This window comes from Mus caroli, chromosome 2, assembly GCF_900094665.2.
Source record: "Mus caroli chromosome 2, CAROLI_EIJ_v1.1, whole genome shotgun sequence".
Classification (NCBI taxonomy): Eukaryota; Metazoa; Chordata; class Mammalia; order Rodentia; family Muridae; genus Mus; species Mus caroli.
Window position 1 is genome coordinate 124,291,813 of NC_034571.1, and position 21,515 is coordinate 124,313,327.

The 21,515-nt window shown below is 49.6% G+C and overlaps 1 protein-coding gene across 3 annotated transcripts in view; it reads left to right on the forward strand.

Moving 5' to 3' along the window:
- The window catches only part of Smox (spermine oxidase), a 34,243-nt gene extending 13,281 nt beyond the window's left edge, over nucleotides 1–20,962 (forward strand). Inside the window, exons 2-8 of one of the 3 annotated variants that reach the window (XM_021184579.1) lie at nucleotides 6,918–7,151; nucleotides 11,954–12,180; nucleotides 15,858–16,031; nucleotides 16,175–16,934; nucleotides 17,859–18,019; nucleotides 20,028–20,117; nucleotides 20,522–20,962. In XM_021184579.1, coding sequence (XP_021040238.1) covers nucleotides 6,944–7,151; nucleotides 11,954–12,180; nucleotides 15,858–16,031; nucleotides 16,175–16,934; nucleotides 17,859–18,019; nucleotides 20,028–20,117; nucleotides 20,522–20,659 — 1,758 coding nt within the window. In that variant the 5' untranslated portion in view covers nucleotides 6,918–6,943 and the 3' untranslated portion in view covers nucleotides 20,660–20,962. The remainder of the gene's footprint in view (nucleotides 1–6,917; nucleotides 7,152–11,953; nucleotides 12,181–15,857; nucleotides 16,032–16,174; nucleotides 16,935–17,858; nucleotides 18,020–20,027; nucleotides 20,118–20,521) is intronic. The other 2 variants (XM_021184582.2, XM_021184583.2) reach the window with 2 other exon arrangements.
- The last annotated feature ends 553 nt before the right edge of the window (nucleotides 20,963–21,515 follow it).

Below are 21,515 nucleotides of genomic sequence, written 5' to 3' on the forward strand. Positions count from 1 at the left end.
AACTCACTTTGTAGACCAGGCTGGCCTCGAACTCAGAAATCCACCTGCCTCTGCCTCCCGAGTGCTGGGATTAAAGGCGTGTGCCACCACGCCTGGCCAGACTGCTTTCTTATAGAACCCAGGACCACCCGCACAGTGGTGGTACCACCCACAATGGACTTGACCTTTCTACATCATTAGTCAGGAAAATGCCTTACAGACTTGCCCACAGGCAGTTTGATGAAGGCTTCCCCCTTACCCCCCACTCAGGTGAGGTCTTCTTTTACAGATGACTCTAGCTTGTGTCAAGTTAGCAAAGCCGAAAAGTCAGCTAATCTGTCACCCATCCAGTAAGTGGTAGAAATTCAAATTACTGTTATTGAAAAGCTGGTGACCACACCTCAGGACATACCTGTCAACTGTGGTGGAAGGGGCTCTTTGTGATTATAAGTGAGTGAGAACTATCTTTTCTTGGTGATTCCACAGGTGGGCTTCCTATTGGACTTACCCTGCCAGGGAACTATGAGAGTACCTTATGCCTGTTCTATTTTGCAGTATAGTAGGAAATTGAGTCTGGCGCAGGGTGATACCCCCCCCCCAGGGCACCTCCCACTCCTGCCTACTACTTCCATAAAGGAGGTATGTACACTCCATCTCCTCCGCTGCCAGTCAAAGCTGCTATGGGTGCCTGGCTCTTCCTTCTTCTGAAATAGGTTTACAAGAAGCTTTTAAAGCTGTCCTTTTCAGAACTTCATTTTGGGGGAAGATGTGCACAACAGAGGCTCAGTGCTTGGAGAGAAGCCAGGCACCAGGAGGAAGTTAGGGCTTTAGTCAGCATCAGGGCCACTGCTGACTGTGAAATGAGGTACCCGTTTCCCTGTTGTGAACTTGGAGTTGCCTAATGGCTATGGATTCTGGGTAGGGTGGTCAGGCAGAGTCAGGTTTGAGGGGCTCTGACCTAGTCAGGATTGGGCTGGGAGTCAAGTTGTTGGTATTTGCTTGACCCCCAAGGTCAAGATCCTGTTTGCATTGGGGCCAAGGCTGATGCTGGATTCTGAGCTCAACGTTTTGGGTTATTTTACATGTAGTGGAGCTTTGGGATGTGGAAGGGTGACTCCAACCTCTGTGATGGCCCTCTGGGAACCCTCCTTCCTCACGCTCCCTTTGCGCGATAGTTCTTAGTGGCCACATTTCTCTCCTGTGCTGTCTTAATTCACCCAGAAGTCCACAGGCAGGTGGACTTGCCTCTATATTACAGATAGAGAATCTTGAAGACTGGCTTGGTGTCAGGCGGGGCTGAGATATGTAACCCCAGGAGGTGGGAGCATATTTGATATTCTTGGGGTGAGTTCAGAAGTGTTGGTCAAATGAGGCCTAGAGGAAGTCTAAGCCTAGCTGGGCTGCCCTTTTCTGCCCACTGTGTTCACAACTCTATTCCTGTCCATTGGCATGGCCCTTCTGGTTTGGTGGTGCTATGCCTTGTACTCATTCTGGCCTGGGCCAGAAGGCTGGGAAGGGTCTGGCTGGGAGGCTGGGGCGGCCTGCCTCAGACTGGAGGGTGGGAGGAGCCCTGCACAGACACAGAGCCCCTTTGTTTGCCAGCGCAGCGAGGCAGCTGGTGTGGGATTTCTGGGAGTGTTTTTCCCCTTCTTTCTTTTTTTACCTTAAAAGAATATTTTCATTGTCTAGGGGGTCTCAAGATTCTAAACCCTCAGCAGACCTGCCAGGAAGTCCAAAGATTCCCCCCTGGATCAGCCCCAGCTTCCTTCCTTCTCCCTTCCCTCCTGCTAGAACCTTGGAAAGAGCATCCCTATAAGGAAGATGAAGCTGGCCGTTAGTCCTACCTGTTGGAGAGACTCGTGAAGCTCACAGGGTTGGTGGAAGGGGGGTGCAGATACTCTGTCTACTGTAGCTGAGGGCGCCCGTGTCCTGGGTAGGTCTCTCACGAGTAAGCATAGGGCTTCAGGGTGAGGAGGGGTGCTGGTTAGAAGGAATGACCTAGTTTGGAAGGTTTCAGCTGGTGTGATCCTGGATGCTAAAGGAGGTGAAGTGAGGAGGGGGCTGGCGACCTTGGAGCCGTAGTCTTCTGCAGGCAGCAGTGAGGAAATCCAGACTGGGTGACCTGAGGAGCACATCATCTCAGGCGCCCGAGGGAATACAAACACACAGAAGAAAACCAAAAACTGCATGTTTAGAGGGTCCAGGATGGGAAGACTGTTTTGCGTCTTTGAAAGGCGTGGGAGATTGTTGCTGGTGGTATAGCTGCAGCAGTTATCACAGTTGAGGACATAGTGACCTGTGAATGAGTGGAAGATCATCCCAGTTGATGAGGAAGGGGCATCTACACTGTCTGGGGCTGCTGAGCTGCACGGTAGTGTCTCTCAGGCTGTGGCCATGCTCACTTGCTGGAGAAGTACCAGTTTAGCCTGGAATCCAGTCTTGCTCAGTGACCGGGAAGTTGCAGCCTCAGTTCTGAGACACAAGACAGTAACGGATCCCTGAGTGAGATACCCATGTCCTGGGGACCAGTAGGTAGTTGTTGTACTTAAGAGCCAGTATGTGGGGCCTACAGTCCACAGCTGCAAATGACGGCACAGCTCTTAAGTCCCAATGAGGACTTGTGTGGTCAGAACCCAGAGGCGGCTTCTTTGATGCATGGTAAGGAAAGTGAATGCTTGCCTGTGGTCATTAGGTGGTCAGGAAAAGCCCAAGGCTTTGGTGGAGCTTGGGATTTATGGTGTGTGTGGTGGGGAGTATCTTGTGAGAAGGGACATCTGCAAAGCCAGAGGATAAAGAGCATTCCTATGCTTGTTGTAGAGTAGATACTCAACAAATTGCTGAGTTGACTTGTGGTCATATTAAATGAGGTCCAGCCATAGTTATCTTTTAGAGAAGTGGTTCTCAGTCTATGGGTCGCAACCCCTTTGGGGTTGAATGACCCTTTCATAGGGGTCACTTAAGACCATCAGAAAACACAAATATTTACATTATGATTCATAACAGTAGCAAAATTACAGTTATGAAGTAGCAAAGAAGTACTTTTATGCTGCTGGTGGTGGTGGTGGTGTCACTACAACACGAGGAACTGTATTGAAGTGTCATAGCATTAGGAAGGTTGAGAACCACTGGTCTAGAGGATGGTGAATGAGACTGGGTTCAGGTGAGATTCAGAGAGTGGGAGCTGAAGGGTCTGTCCCTGAGGACATTGGGGGTAGAGGCGACATTGTTGGGTTGGCCTAGTGGATAAAGGGGATCTTCTCCTAAGGACACCCACAACTTTGACCCTGGGGCTGTGGATGGGGTGAGAGCAGGAAGATGTGTGCTACCTCAGCTGAGTTCTGGCATTTCTGGGAGGGGCTCAACAGCATCAGGTGTGAAGGAGGGGTTGACATCGGGAAGCTGAGGCCTGTGCTGGGAAAGTGCTGTCAGGAAGCAGTGGGTAATTTGTAGACAGGTACTCATGCTCTGACTGACCCGATTTCTTGAAACTTTGGGGCTTGGCCTGCTTGGGGACATGGATGCTGGGCAGGAAGCCCTAGACACCCCCCTTCCCGCCCCAGTTTACCATGGAGGCCAGAGCAAGAAGGCAAGTGTCTATTGTTCTGAGCTGCCTCAGCTCCCCTCCTCCCCCTTCACTGCCTGGCTGAGCCAGCACTTTTTCTTCATTCCTTTATCTGTGGGCTAGTACAGGGCGTTCTGTTTCTCCTGTGCATACAGATCAAGGCGAAAAGGGGACAGGCATGCACCAAGGACCATTTAAATTCTTCCTCAATAAGACAGTTTCCCTCCCTCCCTCCCTCCCTCCCTCCCTCCCTCCTTCCCTCCCTCCCTTCCTCCCTCTACATTCTCCCCCTCTATAACCCCCACCCCTTAAAAAAAACCAAGTGGGGAAAGTGATTAAAACTAACAGCAGAGGTTGATTGAGCCTGGCATAGCAGGCTTTCTGGATATGTCTTCTCTGATTTTTCAGTTGGGCCTCATGGTGTATGGACACAGGGTGGCAAGATGGCCATGATAGACATCCTCTGCCATCTGTGGCTCTGTGTGGCCTCTGGCTTCTTGTGGGCAACAGGGGTGGATGGAGCTGGTTTGGGACAAGACTCATGGAAGACTAATGCTGTAGAGTTAGCTGGGAAGGTCAGTGGGTTAGGGCCCTCGCAGGTCCTGTGCTGTTTGCATCTGATACCCTTGTCCAGGGTCTCTGAGATTTGGTGTTGGGAATGGAGGGGTCTTTCTGCAGTCATCTATATGGTGGCGTATGGTCCTTTTCAGAATCCTGTCATATCTACAGTTCCTGCATGTGTCAGGTCCTTAAATGCTGATAGTCTTATAATAACCCTATTTGACTGTCAACAGCAGTGTATAGTCATGCCTAGGGGAAGAAAGGTCAGGTAATCTCTTCTGGCTTTTAGAAGGTAGTGTCAGGGATCCTGTGATAAGCAAGACCCCCCCCCCCAGGTTTTGTTTTTCTTTTTTTAGGTAATGTCTTTCAATGTAGCCCAGGTTAGCTTGAACCTCATGATCTTCCTGCTTTAGCCTTCCCAGTACTGGAATTACAGGTGTATTTGGCCGCAGTCAGTGTGAGAACTCCAGTTCAGTCCCTGTTACACCTGCTTTACATAGTAGCATTTCAAGACCTGGCTCCACTTTTAAGCTTTACAAACACTGCCGCCTTCCCACCCCTTTATTGCAAAAGTGAGGCTGTTGGAGCGTCTCTGGGGCCAGGGTGCTATCAAGGGGAATCCCCACTTGTCCAGAGTATGGGCTCGGCACGCAGCGCAGCGGTGTCAGGTCTCACCTGGTGCATGGGCACCCTGGCGTCATTGCAGCTGACGCAGGCCCTCCACAGCACTCTGGTGTGTTTGCTAGCTTCTCACAGCGTTGGCGGTGGCTGGCAGACTTCCGGTGGCATCACCACTGACCCTGCCAGCGCGTGCAATCCGCCACATCCTCACCTCTAAATTTAGTGCACAGGAACCTAGACAGAGGAGAAGGGAGGGAGAGACTTCAGAAGCCCTGCTTGGCATGTTCCTTAGAGGGTGGGGGCCTAAAAGAAGGGGGAGAGGGTAGTGGAGGAGGAGGGGGAGGAGGAGGCAGGAAAGGCTGGCGCCCACCTATTAGTGGCCTCTCCAGCAAAGCCTGGATTGCCCCGAAGGATTCTGGGTCTCTAGCGCCATCTGCTTGTAGTCTAGCACGCATGTTCTAGCCTGACTTGGCTAGTTGAGTCTGGGAGTGGAGTAGGAGGCTCACTAGGGGAGGAAGCTTATCTGTCTAGGCCCATACATCACATGGAATAAGTTGGGGGAGAAGCAGCCTCTTAGCCTGAGCATATTTAGGGAAAAAAAAGTACCTACTTCGCTAAACCTGCAAGTGTTAGAGGACACTGTACTGGGGAAAATGGAAACCTCGGAGGGAAGTGGACATGTCTTGACATGCTGTGTAACCTCCATTCAGACCCAGGTAGCTCTGCTCCCTCCCCTGCAGCAAGCTCCCCCTACTATTCTCATTCATGTCCCCTTTCCCTTAATCTCTGTCCTCAACAGGTTGTTTGCCTTTCTCAGAACTTCGTGTGAATGGAGCCACACAGTATGTGCAGCTCGGCGTCTGGCCTGTGGCTCAGTCACGTTCATAGGTGCATCTGTGCTGCTGTTGGAGCACAGCTGCTTGTTTCTGTAGTTGCTGAGTTTTGCATTGGGATGCGAGTACTACACAGTTTGAGCATCGGTTCTCATTGGTGGGCTTTTGGGTTGTTTCCAGATTTGGTTAGTGTGATAAAGCGATAAATGTCTTTGACATGTCTATTTGGTGGGATGTGCCTGATTTTTAAAAGTGGATTGCTGTGTGGAGGCTGGGAAAGGCCACGCTTGCTTCATGGGTGTGGGTGACGGGTTTTTATTTGCTTCTTGGCTTGTGGTCTAGCAGCTTCTGTCCATCTTTATTTCCTCATTCGATCTTGGTGCTATTAAATACTGCAGCATCTGTGACTCAAACCTTAGTTGAGACAACTGGTCTTTTACGTTGCTGAGTCAAGGGAATAAAAGGGATAGGACAGGAGCTGAATTTCAAAGCATTCTGACCATTCTTGGACTAGAGGAGCAGTGTATTCCAGCCCTGGGCCACCTTCTTGCCCTACATTACCAGCTGCCCAAGTCTGGCGTCTCTAAGCAAGCTGGCAGCGTATAACTGTCAATTTGATGTCTGGTCTCTGGTGCCACGGGTCATCACTATCCAGTGTTTCCTGGGTTCATTGCTGTTTTGTGGTGACTGGGGGCCTGGGTGGATGGAGAAATGACCTACCCAGAATAGCAAGGCTTGTTGGATACTGGCTCTTTCTGGAGGAACGGGGAGGTGAAGACTGTCCTTCCCACCACATTGCCACCTCACTGATACTCAGAAAGCCAGCTGAAAGGCAGGGAGAGAGGAGAAAGCTGGAAGGGGCAGAAGTGCCAGGTAAGAGTCAGGGACAGAGCCCAGTGCTGTGTGTACAAGTGTCCTGAGCTGCTGTGAACATTCTGGAGCCTGTGCAAGTAACTCTGGTATGTGTGAATATCCTGATGTCTGTGTAAGCAGCCTGGAGTTGTCACAGAGGGCAGCTATGCAGGGTTGAGCAAGGCATCAGGGTAAGTCTCCTGACTTTGGCCTGTTTGGTCATCTCTTCTCAGGTCACCTCTTGTCCATACTTTAGGCCTGTGGGTGAGGAACAGGCAAAGCCTAAGAGGTTTGAGGGTAGACTTGATGGATCCCACCTCTTACCTGTTAGTAGGCCCTAAAACACATGCTCTCTCCCTGGCTCTCATATCTCGCTGCCCCTTCCCATCTCCCTTTCTGCATTTAGAGGTTGTTTCTTCTTGATCTTTTTGATCTTTAGGGAGTGGGGGCAGCTTGCAGTGACCCCTTGGGTCAGGTGAGCTGACCCCCAACCCCCTCTCTCCTCACAGGCTCCTAGAAGGTGAGCACGGACGGCATGCAAAGTTGTGAATCCAGTGGCGACAGTGCGGATGACCCTCTCAGTCGTGGCCTACGGAGAAGGGGACAACCTCGTGTGGTGGTGATCGGTGCTGGCTTGGCTGGCCTGGCTGCAGCTAGAGCCCTTCTGGAGCAGGGCTTCACAGATGTCACTGTGCTTGAGGCTTCCAGCCACATTGGGGGCCGTGTGCAGAGTGTGAGGCTTGGTAAGCATCACTCGGGCCCAGCTACCTCTCTAGGCCACCTTTTGTTCCTCTGGTCCTGCCTGAGTCTTACTAATGTAACCTTTCCTTGGGATAAGTGTTTGCTCATGCACCTGCCTGGGCGCTTTCCGGAAGCTTCCGCAGGCCCTTGCACTGACATCCCACTTTGGAGAATGCTGTCTTGGTGTTAGAGTTGGGGCTGACAATGTTTGTTGGGAGGACATACTGTCTAAGTAAACTGTGGGTACTCATTTTAAAGTCACAAGAAGGAGGGGGCATTGTATAAGTTCTGATTAGTCATTAGTTTTTAGTATGAGTTAGTCTATCATAACTGAGGACAGACAACAGGAACTAGGGTTATTAGAGTGGAAGGGGGATTTTAGGCTTCCCTGTGGGTGATGTGTGTCTTAGGGTTGTCTGTAAAGATCGGTCCTTGTTGCAGCCAGAGAAGAGACTTACCCATGGGATGGGAAGATGTTGCTAGGGTTCTAGAGCATAGAGATATTTCCTGAAATGGAGCTGGAGATGAGGGTTCTGACGGCCACAGTGTGTGTGGGGTGTTCTGGCCAGCAGTGGGTCGAGTGGGTTGGGAGTATGAAGATGACCCAGTGAGAAAACATGCAGTGACCTGGTGCATGTGAGAGATTTGACCCTCTGTGTGTGTATGCATGCGTATGTATGTGTGTGTGCTATGTGTGAGTGAGTATGTGTATGTGTGTATGTGAGTGTTATGAGTGTGTGCGTTATGTGTGAGTGTGTGGATGTGTGTCTATGTGAGTGCGTGTGTATCTCTGTGTGTGTTTGTATGTGTGTATGTATGTGCTATGTGTGTGTGTATGTGTGTATGAGTGTATGTCTGTGAGTGTGTAAGAGTGTGTATGTGCTATGTGTGAATGTGTGTCTGTGTGTATGTGTGTGTGCATGTGTGTCTGTGTGACTGCATGTGTATCTGTGTGTATTTGTATGTGTGTATGTGTGCTATGTGTGTATATGTGTGTAAGTGAGTGTGTATATGTTTGTGAGTGTGTGAGTGTGTATGAGTGTATGTGTGCTATGTGTGAACGTGTGTGTGTGTGTGTGAGTGTGTCTATGTGTGAGTGTGTGTGAGAGTGTGTATGAGTGTGTGTGTGATATGTGTGTGTTTGTGTGTATATGAATGTGTATGTGTGTGTGTTTAAAGGCTAGAGGTCCACATTGATTATCTCCCTCAATTGCATTCTAACTTTTTTTTTTTTTTTTTGAGACAGGGTCTCTGTGTCTCAGTGAGCCTGGAACTAAAAATTTCTGCTAGGTTGGCTGCCCAGTAAGCCCTAAGGGTCCCCCTGTTTCTACTGATTATAGGTATGGGGTTTTTACGTGGGTTATAGGGGACCTAACTGAGGTCCTCGTGTTTTTTGTGTCTTCTGTTTTGAGACAGGGGTCAGTTTTCAGGACAGGTGGGCCTTGGAACTCCAGTTCTTTGCCTCCCAAGTACTGAAATACCAAGTGTGAGCCACCACAGTTGCTCCTCTAGAGGATTTTGTGTTTTTGTACACAGCCTGTGTACGTACGTACTTACTTGCTTACACAGGTGGTCAAGTTGGCAATAGGTGGGCATCAAAGAGACACTCTCTCTAAGTGTAGAGCTATTGACCACAGTAAGAGTCTTTCTTTAGAATCATTCCTGGAAGGTGCATATGAGGTTTTGTTTCTCTTTTTCAGGCACAAACTTGGGTGACTCTTGGCAGTAAGAATGAAAGTGCTGTCCAAAGTTCTCACAAGGCTGGGGCAGCCAAGGAGCCCCAGGGCTCTTTGCTCATTGTTGATTGGCTGGCAGCCTCTGGGAACAGCAGTCCCATTTATGATTCTTTGGGCTTGATGAGCTATTCAGAGTTTGATGTAGAAATAGAAGATGGGGAGATAGGTGGCCCAGTCCCTGAGGCAGCTGACAACTGAGACCATGCAGGGAAGGCACAGGGTGTCAGACGACCAGATGGGAAGCTTGCCAGGCAGAGAAGAGGGAGTGACTAGGCTGTGTGGAATAACGAATGTGAAGAGAGAGGGGAGAACATGCTGGTCAGGGCACCTGTGTTGTGTGCAGACAGGCAGGCCTCAGAACCCAGTGTGTCAATGGACATGCTGCAGCATGGCATGATGGCCATGTCCCTGTCAGAAGTGAGAGCAGGGGTCCAGAGCCAGCTCTGAGGATACCACTTGCTAGGAGGTGAGTAGGCATGAGGTGGTGCCTGGAGCCCTTGGGAATACAGGTGTGGCCGAGACGGCCGTGAGCGGGAGAAGTACCCTTGGTGGTGGCCATATGCTGGTCCTCCCAACTCCTGGTGGTGGCCTTATTCTGGTCCTCCCGACTCCTGGTAAACCCTGATCTCCACCTCGTCTCACAGCTGAGGAGCATCTAGAGACAGAAAAGGCGTCTCCTTGCTTTAGCCCTGCCCAGTCTCTCTATGTGCCTTGGAGCTCCATGCTGTGCCAGGGGGAGGGGGGTTCAGTTCCTTCTCCAGTGGCTGTTTTCCCTCTCAACTATTAGCTGTTAATAGACTCTGGGAGAGAGGGAGACCACTGTGTTTAGTCATTCCCACTGCTGAGCCCACCAGCTTCCCATAGATAGCTCTGACACCGTGGCCACACCAGAGAGTCCTGGTCAACCTCAGTGGGTCACAAAGCAAGATGAGTAGTCATGTATGTGAGGGAGGAGAGAGTGGCTGGTACTGTACTACATACATGTGCAGCATTGGGTAAAAACAAACTGATGATAATAGCAATAACAATAATAAGAATATTACTGTTCTCCCTCTGCTCCTATTGGGAGCTCAATGTAGAACAGATGCCTGAGGCTCTGGAGGTACCCTCTCCGGCCAGCAGGCAGCCCTGTGGGCAGGGTCCTGGGCTTTCTGTTTTTGGTCCTTCAGTCTGCTTACTTTTCCTACACATGGGGGCCTGGGCATGCCTGCCTCTTTCAGAGACACCAGGCAATTGTTCTCTTCTAGCTGCAGCATGAGGCTGTGTTTTGTTGTAGGCACATTCATGTCACAGGGCTATTTTTAGTAACTAGTGGTTTAATTAGAAACAATCCAAGAAAGGGAAGGCATGCAGATAAAGAGGACATGCCTACTTCTTGGGGTGAGGGACAATGCTACTACTGTCTTTAGACTGTGTCAGACAGCTCCTGCTACAGAACAAGCCACTCCAGATATAAGAGCTTATAAAGATCTGTGGGAAGGAAGTGTGGACAGGACTCAGGTAGGGTAAGTGAGTCTCTTGCTGGGTTTGCCTTGATTCCTGCATTTCAGGGTCACATGGAAATGTCACTCAAGTTGGTTAGGATCTCTAAATGGCCTAACCCTCTTGTCTGGTAGGAAGTGTAGGGTTTGGTCTGAGCTCATGTTGTTAGCAAGGTGAATCTCTGTTTCTTTCCATAGTTGTTACTTTGAGAGTGCTGGCTAGTTTTTTGTCAGCTTGATACAAGCTTGAGTCATTTTGGAAGAGGGAATTCAGTTTTGAAACTACCCCCACTAAAATGGCCCGTGGTGCATCTTGACTGATGATTGATGTGGAAGAGCTCAGCTCACTGTGGGTGACATCACCCTGTGCGGGTGATCCTGGGTGCAGGCTGAGCAAGCATGGGGAGCAAGCCCGTAAGCAGCACCCCTCCATGGCTTCTGCATCAGCTTCTCTCTCCAGGTTTCTGCCATGTTTGGGTTCATTCCCTGACTTCCCTCAGTGATGAACTATGAGGTGGACGTGAAAGCCGAAACAGACCCTTTCCTTCCCAAGTTGTTTATGGTCATGGTGCTTTATATCAACAATAGGAAGACTAATAGGCCCCTCGAGCCCTAGGCTCTGAAGCTGCAAATATAACTTTTACTACATTCTGCTAGTCAGAGCAAGTCACAAGTTTAACCCAAATTCAGGGGGCAGACCCTGCCTCTCAGTGGGAGGCATGACACAGCTATTTTTGTCAAGGGGCGTGTACATAAGGTATGAGAGATTATTGTAAATTTAACAGGAAGTTTACCATCTTGAGCCTGGCCTGCAAAAACAAACACATTGTTTCTCTGCTCTCTGCACTATTTTAACCTCTCTGGAAGCTAGGCAGGGAACACTGCCTCATAGCTTTATGACATCTGAAGAAGAAACTGAGGCTGAGGGCAGAGGCAGTGACCTCAGATCTGCTTCCGTTGCTGCTTTGTCTGGGGATGAGAGGGCAGGATGAATTTTTGAGGCCACTTATCTCTTGGATCCAGGAGTGCTCCTTAGCCCTCCTTGATAGAATCTCAGGGTCAGCCCCACGGGGTGAAAGGATCACCTGGAGATTGGGATTATATTCCTCCATCCTGGGAAAATGTTCTATATTGGAGTGGCCCCCTCTTCTGTCCTAGAAGTGTTGGAAGTGGGCATCTTGTATTTGGGAGGAAGGCTTGGACTCGAGAGCCATGGGCTGTTAAGGTGCTAGAATAGATGGTATGGAATATCCTCAGTATGTCTCTTGAGTGGGAGGGAGTTGAGGGTCTGCTGTGTAGTATTGTCTTAGAAGAAGGTAAGACTAGGAAAGGAGAAGCTTCTAACTGATGACACGAGGTGACACTGTGGCACAAGAGTCACTCTGGCCAGTGCTTCTCCCTGATGGTCATTTCATCTGCTGTCAGGTGTTCTTCTGTGGGCTTTGGCTGTTCCTCAGAGAGAGCTGCCAACCCCTTCCTTCCCTGTTGAGTCTGTATGGATGGGTTCCTCTTAGAGAAGAAAGGGAGGCAGTCCTGTCCTTTTCTAAAGAAACCTCTGCCCCTCTAAGGGTCTGTTGTCACCACCAGGAGACACCACCTTTGAGCTGGGAGCCACCTGGATCCATGGATCCCATGGGAATCCTATCTATCAACTAGCAGAAGCCAATGGCCTTTTGGAAGAGACAACAGATGGGGAGCGCAGTGTGGGCCGCATCAGCCTTTACTCCAAGAATGGCGTGGCCTGCTACCTTACCAACCGTGGCTGCCGCATCCCCAAGGACGTGGTTGAGGAATTCAGCGATTTATACAACGAGGTAAGGGGGCCGTCAGGACAGTGTGGGGACTCGTGGATGTTCTGAGTGAGCATCAGGACAGTGTGGGGATGCATGGATGTGCTGAGCATCAGGATAGTGTGGGGACTTGTGGACGTGCTGAGTGAGCATCAGGACAGTGTGGGGGATGCGTGGACGTGCTGAGTTAGGCAAAACACTGATTTCCTCAGAAAGGCCATGAATGTCATTTGCTAGACTCTACTAAGTGTTTGGGTTGTGGTAATTGTTGTCACTATGTTTTTTTGTTTTTGTTTTTATAGATACTGAAACATTTTCTAGTTGCTCCTAGTTTACAGCAATAGAGTCTCAATTCCCTGGTGGTTATTTTAGATAATTTGTTAATTTAGTTAATTTGTTTAGTTAATTCATTTACTTATTTAGTTAATAACATATCTATTGGCATTCTAATAATATTTTTGGAATTACATGTAACCAGCATCGTTCAGGAGACCCTTTTGTACTGATGGAGATGTTTCAGATCTGCACCGTTTAGTACGGTAACTCCTAGCTCCTCACAGTGTTTGAGTAGTTGAACTGTAGCTAGTGAAACTATGCAGGAACTAGTATTAAATTCTGAATGGCTACAGGTATCTAGTGGTTGCTATAGTGAGAGTCCAGCCACGGAGTACTGATTACTCGTATTACATTGGTTAGTATTGCAATCTATTTTAGATAGAAGTGCAATTCTGTGCATCATTGAAGCATCCAAGATTAAAAAAAAAAAAATCAGCGTTCTTAGTATCTCTCAGCAGCACTGCAAATTGCACTGAAGTGATGGGTAAAAAATGGCAGGTCTCACTGTTGTGACGACCCCACTCCCGGTCAGTAAATGGACCGCTAAGCACTCATTGTACACTCGCCAGTCTCCTGCTTCGTGGCGCTCCCTGGTCTGTGGAGGACGTGCACACCGTGTTCTCTCTATGGACCAGCAAGTTATGTGAGTGCAGTTCCATGTTTTTACTCACATACAAAGGGCAGATAGTAACCTGCGTTCTTCAAAGTAGACCTTACTGGCCTACATGCTGACACCTGAAAGTGCTTTAAGCATAAATACTTAGGTTTTTATTTTTTTATTATTTTTTTTTTTAGATAGGTCTCATTATAGCTCATCCTGGCTTTAAATTTGCTATGTAGCCAAGGCTGGCCTTGAAGTCCTGATTATTTTTTTCTTCACCTTCCAAGTGCTGGGACTGCAGATGTGTGCCACCATGCCTGGCTATGTGGCTACTTCCTGAGAATGACCCTCAGTGGCTATGACTTGTTCTACTTCCTGTTGGTCAGTTTCACTTCTGAAAAGCAAGAGAGGGGGCTGTGGAAAATAAAATGGACAAGGTAGTTATGCAACTGCAGTACTGCCTAGTATCTGAAGGAAGAAATATCGGCCAAGATTTCCTTGTGTGGCTTTTGGTCAATACTGGCGACCATTCTAAGTTGCCAGGTGAAGCCATGCCTAAAGGTATCTTTATATAAATGTTTCCAACAAAGATGGCTCTGAAGGGCCATTCCTATGGGTGTGTGTGTTTGTGTGTGTGTGTGTGTGTGTGTGTGTGTGTGTGTGTGTGTGTGTGTAGATCAGAGGACAACGTTGTTCCACGTTACATTTCGAGGCAAAGTCTCTTAGTGGTTTTGAAGCTCAGTGTCCCGGCTGGAACAGCTGGTGGGCGAACCCTTTGGCTCTGCCTGACTCCTAGCCCAGGGCTAGGTTTGCGGTATGTGCTGGGGATCTGAACTGAGGTCCTCAGGCTTAAGCAGGAAGTGCTTTACTTGCTGGGCCATTTTCCCTGTCCTGGCTGGTTTGTTTTCTCTCAGTGCTGACTGAGTCCAGGGTCTTGTCTGTGCTAGACTCGTGCTGTACTGCTGAACTGTATCCCTAGCCTTAGACAGAGACTATTGAACACTTAAGCTGTAGGACCTCCTGGACCCCCAGTTTTCCCATCTGTAAAATGTACATGGCTGTGTTTACTTCCAAGTGTTCCAAGGATTGTAATCCCAATGAAAAGTATTTAAGAATTGGTGTAGTGGTCATAGGCCTGTGCCCCACACCCTCCTTTCATGTCTGGGAGGAGACTGTATCCACATGATAGTCCTAGTTGGTGATGGCTACATTTGTTACTCCTCTGTAGGAACCTATGGTCTTCAATGGTTACTATGTTGCTTATCTTATGGGGGAAACCAGGGAGGAGAAGGAGAGTCCCCAGCTTGAGTTCCTGGCAGTGATCGTACAGGAGGAGTCTGCTGAGGCTCCAGCTATTGCTGACCACCCAGCATCTTGTGATTGTAGGCAGGACAAGCTAACAGTTTCACTCATCTCCTTCTCTATAATTTATGCTGCAGAGGCATCTTTACTTCATGTGCCGGTCTCATGTGGAGGCTTCTGTCCTGTGGAACAGCGGGGGTGGTGTGTGGTACTGTAGCCGGCTGCCTTTCACTCTGGCCCCACAGCTTTTCCTGGGGCTGCTGTGCAGAGCAGACATCTTTCCCATGGATGCGTGCTGACCAAATAGAGACTGTTTAAGGAAGGAGATAACGGCTAATCAGCCTGGCTACAAGTGATCAGCCACAGGCTATCAGCTGAGAAGCTGTCCGCTCTAGTCCCAGAAGTGACAGCAGTGGGAGGGGCTCATGCCGCTCTCCCATTCTCACATGGTGTCAGGGCCTTGGCATAGTGGCTAGCCTTCCTGCCCTGGCACCTGCCTACCTTCCCAAGGCCATTCATTTCTTACAGTATTCTGCTGTGGCCTCATCCCCAAACCAACTCATTTCAAGTTTCCTGACCACCTCACCCTCCATCTTTGTGCAGTTTCTTCTGCTTGTAACCCTTTCTTCTCCCTGTCTTTGCCACTGTTGCTATATCCTAATGAGTTAGGATTGTCTTGGTTGACCTCACCTTACCTGATTTCTTTCCTGTCACAGTGTATCATGTTGAAATCTTATTAGAATGTCTCATCGACTTGAGCATGGGCAAGGCTTGGGACTTTCTCTTGCTTAATACATTATGGGTGTGGAACCCACAAATGCATGTTGAGTGAATGCTAGGGCCTGTCTGGGTGTAGACTTGTTCAGTGTTTGGGGGTAGCATGGGAGGATTATGGGAGGGGCTGGCAGAGGAGGCAGAAGGACCCTGTTTCAAGGGACCGAGGGTCACTGTGGATAAGGAGTGGGTTGGTATTTTGGCTGAAGAGTACCTGCCAAGTAGTTTCTGTTTCTTGGCCTGCTGGAGCCTCCCAGCGATGCTTCTTCTGTGTTGCTCTTGTCTCTCTCCCTTCCATGTACTCCACACCAAACGAAGGGGCTCTTTATGGATCTGAGTAGTGCAGAGAGGATGTCTATAGGGGATAAGCTTTCTGCATCTGCTTCTTGGAAAAGGTGAATGTGTGCAGATCAGATTCTCCAGGGGATGGGAGTGGGGCTTGCAGATATGTGCAGAGCCCACAAAGTCCCAGATGTTTTCAGTTTGTTTTAGGAAGGGCCCCCCCAAAGAAAGCTTGAGGTCCATCACACCTCTCTTACTGTTTGGAGGTGAGGAGCTGGCTGACTAGAGCAGGTACCTTGCTCCACTTCATGCAGAAGCCACAGCTGCACCAGGGACATCAGGGGACAGGTAGCTTTCCAGTTGGGCCCTCAGTAGAGGATGATAAGTCTCTGGGTCTCTTTGTCAGGTCTATAACTTGACCCAGGAGTTCTTCCGGCATGGTAAACCAGTCAATGCCGAGAGTCAGAACAGCGTCGGGGTGTTCACCCGGGAGAAGGTGCGGAATCGCATCAGGGATGACCCTGACGACACAGAGGCCACCAAGCGCCTGAAGCTCGCCATGATCCAGCAGTACCTGAAGGTATCTTTGCTGTGGAGTATAGATGCCAGAGTGAAAAAGATGAATTCTGGGGGAGTCTCTGTCCAAAGTGCCCTGCTGCTCAGAGCTCTTGTTCCTTGCATGGCCTAGCCTGCCTCACCTGGCTTCTCTGGGTCTTCCCTCAGGTGGAGAGCTGTGAGAGCAGCTCCCACAGCATAGATGAGGTGTCCCTGAGCGCCTTTGGAGAATGGACGGAGATCCCAGGCGCCCATCACATCATCCCCTCGGGCTTCATGCGAGTTGTGGAGCTGCTGGCTGAGGGCATTCCTCCACATGTCATCCAGTTGGGGAAGCCGGTCCGTTGCATCCACTGGGACCAGGCCTCGGCTCACCCCCGGGGTCCTGAGATCGAGCCCCGTGGTGAGGGTGATCACAATCACGACACTGGGGAGGGTGGCCAGAGTGGAGAGAATCCCCAGCAGGGGAGGTGGGACGAGGATGAGCCGTGGCCTGTAGTCGTGGAGTGCGAGGATTGCGAGGTGATCCCAGCGGACCACGTGATTGTGACCGTTTCGCTGGGCGTGCTCAAGAGGCAGTACACCAGTTTCTTTAGGCCATGCCTGCCCACGGAGAAGGTGGCCGCCATCCACCGCCTGGGCATTGGTACCACTGACAAGATCTTCCTTGAATTTGAGGAGCCCTTTTGGGGCCCCGAGTGCAACAGCCTGCAGTTCGTGTGGGAGGATGAGGCAGAGAGCTGTACCCTCACCTACCCACCTGAGCTCTGGTACCGCAAGATCTGTGGCTTCGATGTCCTTTACCCGCCAGAGCGCTATGGCCATGTGCTGAGTGGCTGGATCTGTGGGGAGGAGGCTCTTGTCATGGAGAGATGCGATGACGAGGCTGTAGCTGAGATCTGCACAGAGATGCTTCGACAGTTCACAGGTGGGCCCCGTGTGCATGCCGTTCAGTAGGGCTTGGGGCCACATGTCCATGCGGCTCACTGGGGCTTGGGGCCACGTGTCCATGCGGCTCACTGGGGCTTGGCTACTTTCTCAGCTCCCAGATCTGTAGCAGTTTTACCCTTTCCAGATTGTGGCACTGAGGTAGCTGTGCCTACTGGGAGAGCCACTGCAGAGAACCTTGTTTATTTAGCCTCTGCTCCCTCTGCTGGCACATTCATTTTGTAGTTCGAATGACTCAAAATGATTGCTCTTTTCACTAAGGGCTTCATGGTAAAAAAGGCTCAAGTGTCACCATCACCATAGCTGTCCATTTCCTGTTACCTAGTATCCTATTCAGAGGTAGAATTGTTTTATTCCGATTTTTTTTTTTTTAGATAGGGTTTCATGTGTAGCCCAGGCTGGCCTGGAACTCACTGGATTATACCTACTTGCTTTGAATGCAAGATGCTCCTGCCTCGTTCAGCCTTCTGAGTGGTGGGACTATAAGCATATGCTATCATACACAGCATCTTTGACTCTTTTTTTTGCCCACGGTTGCAGGAGAGCCCATAATAGAAAGGGAAGCATGATTATCTGAAATAGTTTTGAATCCTGCCTGGACTCAACCCCAGGGCCCCGTGAGTGCTAACCTACCACTGAGGCACCCCCCGCCCCCCAGTGATACTTTAAGGAAACCAAGGCCTTGAGGTATATAATGTTTGTTTTCTGGGGATCACTACAAAGTGATGAATGGAAATACAGCTTGAGTCCAGCCCCCCACATTCCTCCCCATCTTTTACGCTACCTCCTGGCTGCTTGACTGTCTTGGAGCCCAGGAGTTAAGAGGATTGTCTGTTTTGGGGTGCCTTCCCTGTGTAGCCATTTCTTATGCTCCCTTTTCTTGGTTCTTCTGACTCCCCAACAGGGAACCCCAATATACCAAAACCTAGGCGAATCCTGCGCTCAGCCTGGGGCAGCAACCCATACTTCCGGGGTTCCTATTCCTACACACAGGTGGGCTCAAGTGGGGCGGATGTGGAGAAGCTAGCCAAGCCCCTGCCCTACACAGAGAGCTCCAAGACGGCGGTGAGTGGGCAGGGAATGCTGAGGAGAGGCCTGGGAGGGGGCTTTTTGCATGTGTCTGGTCCAGGGGAGGAGGGCTGGGGTAGTGTTCACTAAGGGCACCATGGTGAGGAATGATGGGGTTGGCTCCCATGGTGAAAGAGAAAAACAAGACAACACTTAACATCTGGAAGAAAAAAGTAGAAAATTAATATTTTCTTGAATCTCTGAAACATGAATCATTGTTTGCTGTGCTGGACAATAAGCCTTCAGCCACAGCTAGATTGAATTAATTAAACAGAATTAAAATTAATACATTAAAATTTTGGTTCCTTGGTTGCACTACTTACATTTCAAGTTCAAAAGCCACATGTGCTAATGGTCCCCACGTCGGGTTATGCAGTACAGAGTCTGTTGGGACAGCAGTGCAGTTATTTCCTTGATGTGTTTAGAGAATAAATGTGAGGGATTGGGGTTGTATCTTAGCTGGTAAGTACTTGCCTGACATGTCTGAAGCCCTGGGTACAATGCCCAGCACCTCAGAAACCCTGCGTAGTAGTGTACGCCTGTAATTCTAGCCCTAGGAGTAGAGGGGAGAGGATCAGAGGTGCAGAGTTATACCATAGTTTAAGGTGAGCCTGAGATACATAGACACTGTCTTAAGGCAAAGAAAAACTTGAGAATACTGCCCTGCCCCAAATTAGGTGAACTGTACTCTAAGACGAAAATAAACCTGAGGCTAGCAAGATGGTTTGGTGGGTAAGGGGGCTCACTGCCGACTCTGATGACTGATCTGGGTTCAGTCCCTAGGATCCATGCAAAAGATAGGAGGAGAGAGTTATTGATTCCTGCTAGCTGTCCTGATTTCTGTATGAACATGATGGTGCGCGTGCACACATACACACACACACACTCTGTTAAAAACAGGCAGAAATATGCTCCCATTGTAAATTTTGTTCATTAACTGTGAACACACATTAAATGCTAAAACGTAAGCAATTATTTTTAAATTAATTCTTTGGAGTTATTGATGAAGGAGATTTCTGTCCATGAAGGTGTCTGTCTAGCTGTGCTTAGAGAGGGTATCTCCCTACAGAGGGGCTCCCTTGCCTGTGACAGAAGCAAAGCAAAGCAAAAAAAAAAAAAAAAAATTGACAAAAATCTGAGGGCGGTGGTAGAGGAACACGTCTCGTTAGCTCCTGGCCTCCATGTTCAGTAGTCACTTGTGACCCAAGAGGGCAGTAAGAACAGTGGCACTTACATCTTCGGCAATAGCAAGGAAAAACCACACGGACCAGAGAGGAGATTCTCAGAGCTGAGACGGCAGTACACCTGGAGCTCATTGGCTAGAATCCAGTCACATGATTATACATTGTGGACAGAGAGGCTGAGCCATGGCATTCTTATTACTTTGAATAACTTTGGAACCAGTTTAGAACTAGGACTGGAGCTGAACGTGGTCGTGCAGTTTTAATCCCAGCACCCAAGTGGTAGAGGCCGGTGGATCTCTGTGGGCTCCTGACCCTGTTTCAAAACACACAGTAAAAGAACTAAGGCTTGATTAAGAAGGAAGGGGAGTAGCGAGTGAGTGTGCGAGTGGGCAGCAGCCTGTGCTGAGCCCCAGCCCCTCCTCTTCCCTAGCCCAGCAGCTGGTTAGGGATGCATGTTCTTAGTCTAGACTTGGTGGGTTCAACACTGGAGGAAGTCCTTTTAGAAAGCCCATACATGAGTTTGATGTGCAAGAAACTGAACCCACCTTAGATCCGCCAGGCCATGTGCTTTCTTGAGTTTGAGCGCTGGCTAGCCCAGAGTTTCACTGTCTTCAGTGTGCTGGCCTTCCCCTCTGGCTGAGCTCCTTTGTCTGCTGACTCACCCAGCATCCTTTAAGAAGTGGTGCAAAGGTCCTGTTCTCTGGGAAGCTTGCGGGATTTCCCAGACACTGAACCTCTTTTCTGGGCTCTCAAGCCCCTCACCCAAACACCCATTATCACACTGTTTAGTAACTGGGTTTCGTGTCTGGCTTCCCCACCAGCATAGAAGCTCCACAAAGCAGCAGCCTGGTCACCTTTTACCATCCAAGTGCCCAGAACAATCCCTGGACCCTAGTAGGGGCTCCATAAAGGTTTGTTAAATTACCACCTAACTTTGTTTACATTCTTCCAGATTCTAAGTGCTTACATGCATAGTTTCATTTCATCTTTGCAGCTGGCCTCAGAAGCAGGTGGTATAAATCTCTCTAAGAAAAGGCTGAGGAGGGTTAGACTATTACTAAGAGGTGAATGGATCCTTTGGGACTATAGAGCCAGGACTTCTGACAGCCTTGGGACAGAAGGAACTGAGGCATGGGTGTATGGGGAAGGGAAGGGAAAGTGGCCAGGTGGGTGGATGATCCTTCACCCCATGGAAACAGAGTACCTGTGTTCTATTCACTCATGTCTGCCTGGCAAGAGTGGGGGTTCCGGGGCTGACAGGGAGCCCGCTGCCTCTGCTGCTTCTCCACGCTCACTTCCCCTTCCTCCCACTTAGCCCATGCAGGTGCTCTTCTCCGGGGAGGCCACACACCGCAAGTACTACTCCACCACCCACGGTGCTCTGCTCTCTGGCCAGCGCGAGGCCGCCCGGCTCATCGAGATGTACCGAGACCTCTTCCAGCAGGGGCCCTGAAAGGTGTCCTCACTGCCAAATGTGTTCCTTGAAGAACCACTAACTCGTGACTGCTGGTCCTTGTCCCTTGCCCCGTGCTCTTAATTTCCTAATTGTCTGTAGAATGGAATTTTACCTTCTGTAGTGGACACCGGGCTGACGTCAGACCTGGCCCGAGAGCTTTTCTTTTTCTCCAGGCTGGGTAATGACCAGGTGGGGTTCTGCTTCCTGCTTTTTTTCCTCTCTCATGTTATTGCAAGTGCCTTCAATACTTTGCATTTTGGGATAATAAAAGAAGTGACCCTTCCCACGCTCCTTTGCTTCTCTCCTCAGTTCAAAGCCTCTCTGTGTGTTTGCTCCCATCTCTGACTGGGGCTTGGTGTAAGGAGTTATGGCTGTGCTCCTATAAAAGGGAAGGTGCTTAGGTTTATTGAGGAGACATCCCTTTACCCCTCTGTTTGTGCCTGCTGAGTGAGATTCCCCTGGAAGACATACTTCTCCCTGCCCAGTGTGCACTTCCTTAGGATGAGCCTGGTTCTACCTATTTGCCGTTCTTGGAGCTTGGTTGAATGGTAGACAGGCTGCGTGGAATGAAGGTGAATTCTATGGAAGGACACCCCAAATTGTGGCTCCATACCAGGGCTTGATGAATTTACTGCTGGCCACAGGGCAGTGGGTCTACTATAACAGAACCTAAACAGTATACAGTGAGTCCTCCTTTGGTCACCACCAGCTGCCTTCTCTCTAGCCCAGGTTTCTTTGTGGGAAGCCGCCTCTACTTTCTGTGAACTGGCTAGGAGGTTTTGACTCACTTCCACTGTCCCTGCTTTCTCCATCAACTGCAGTAGGAGGGGCAAAAGCAGCCACAAGATATCAA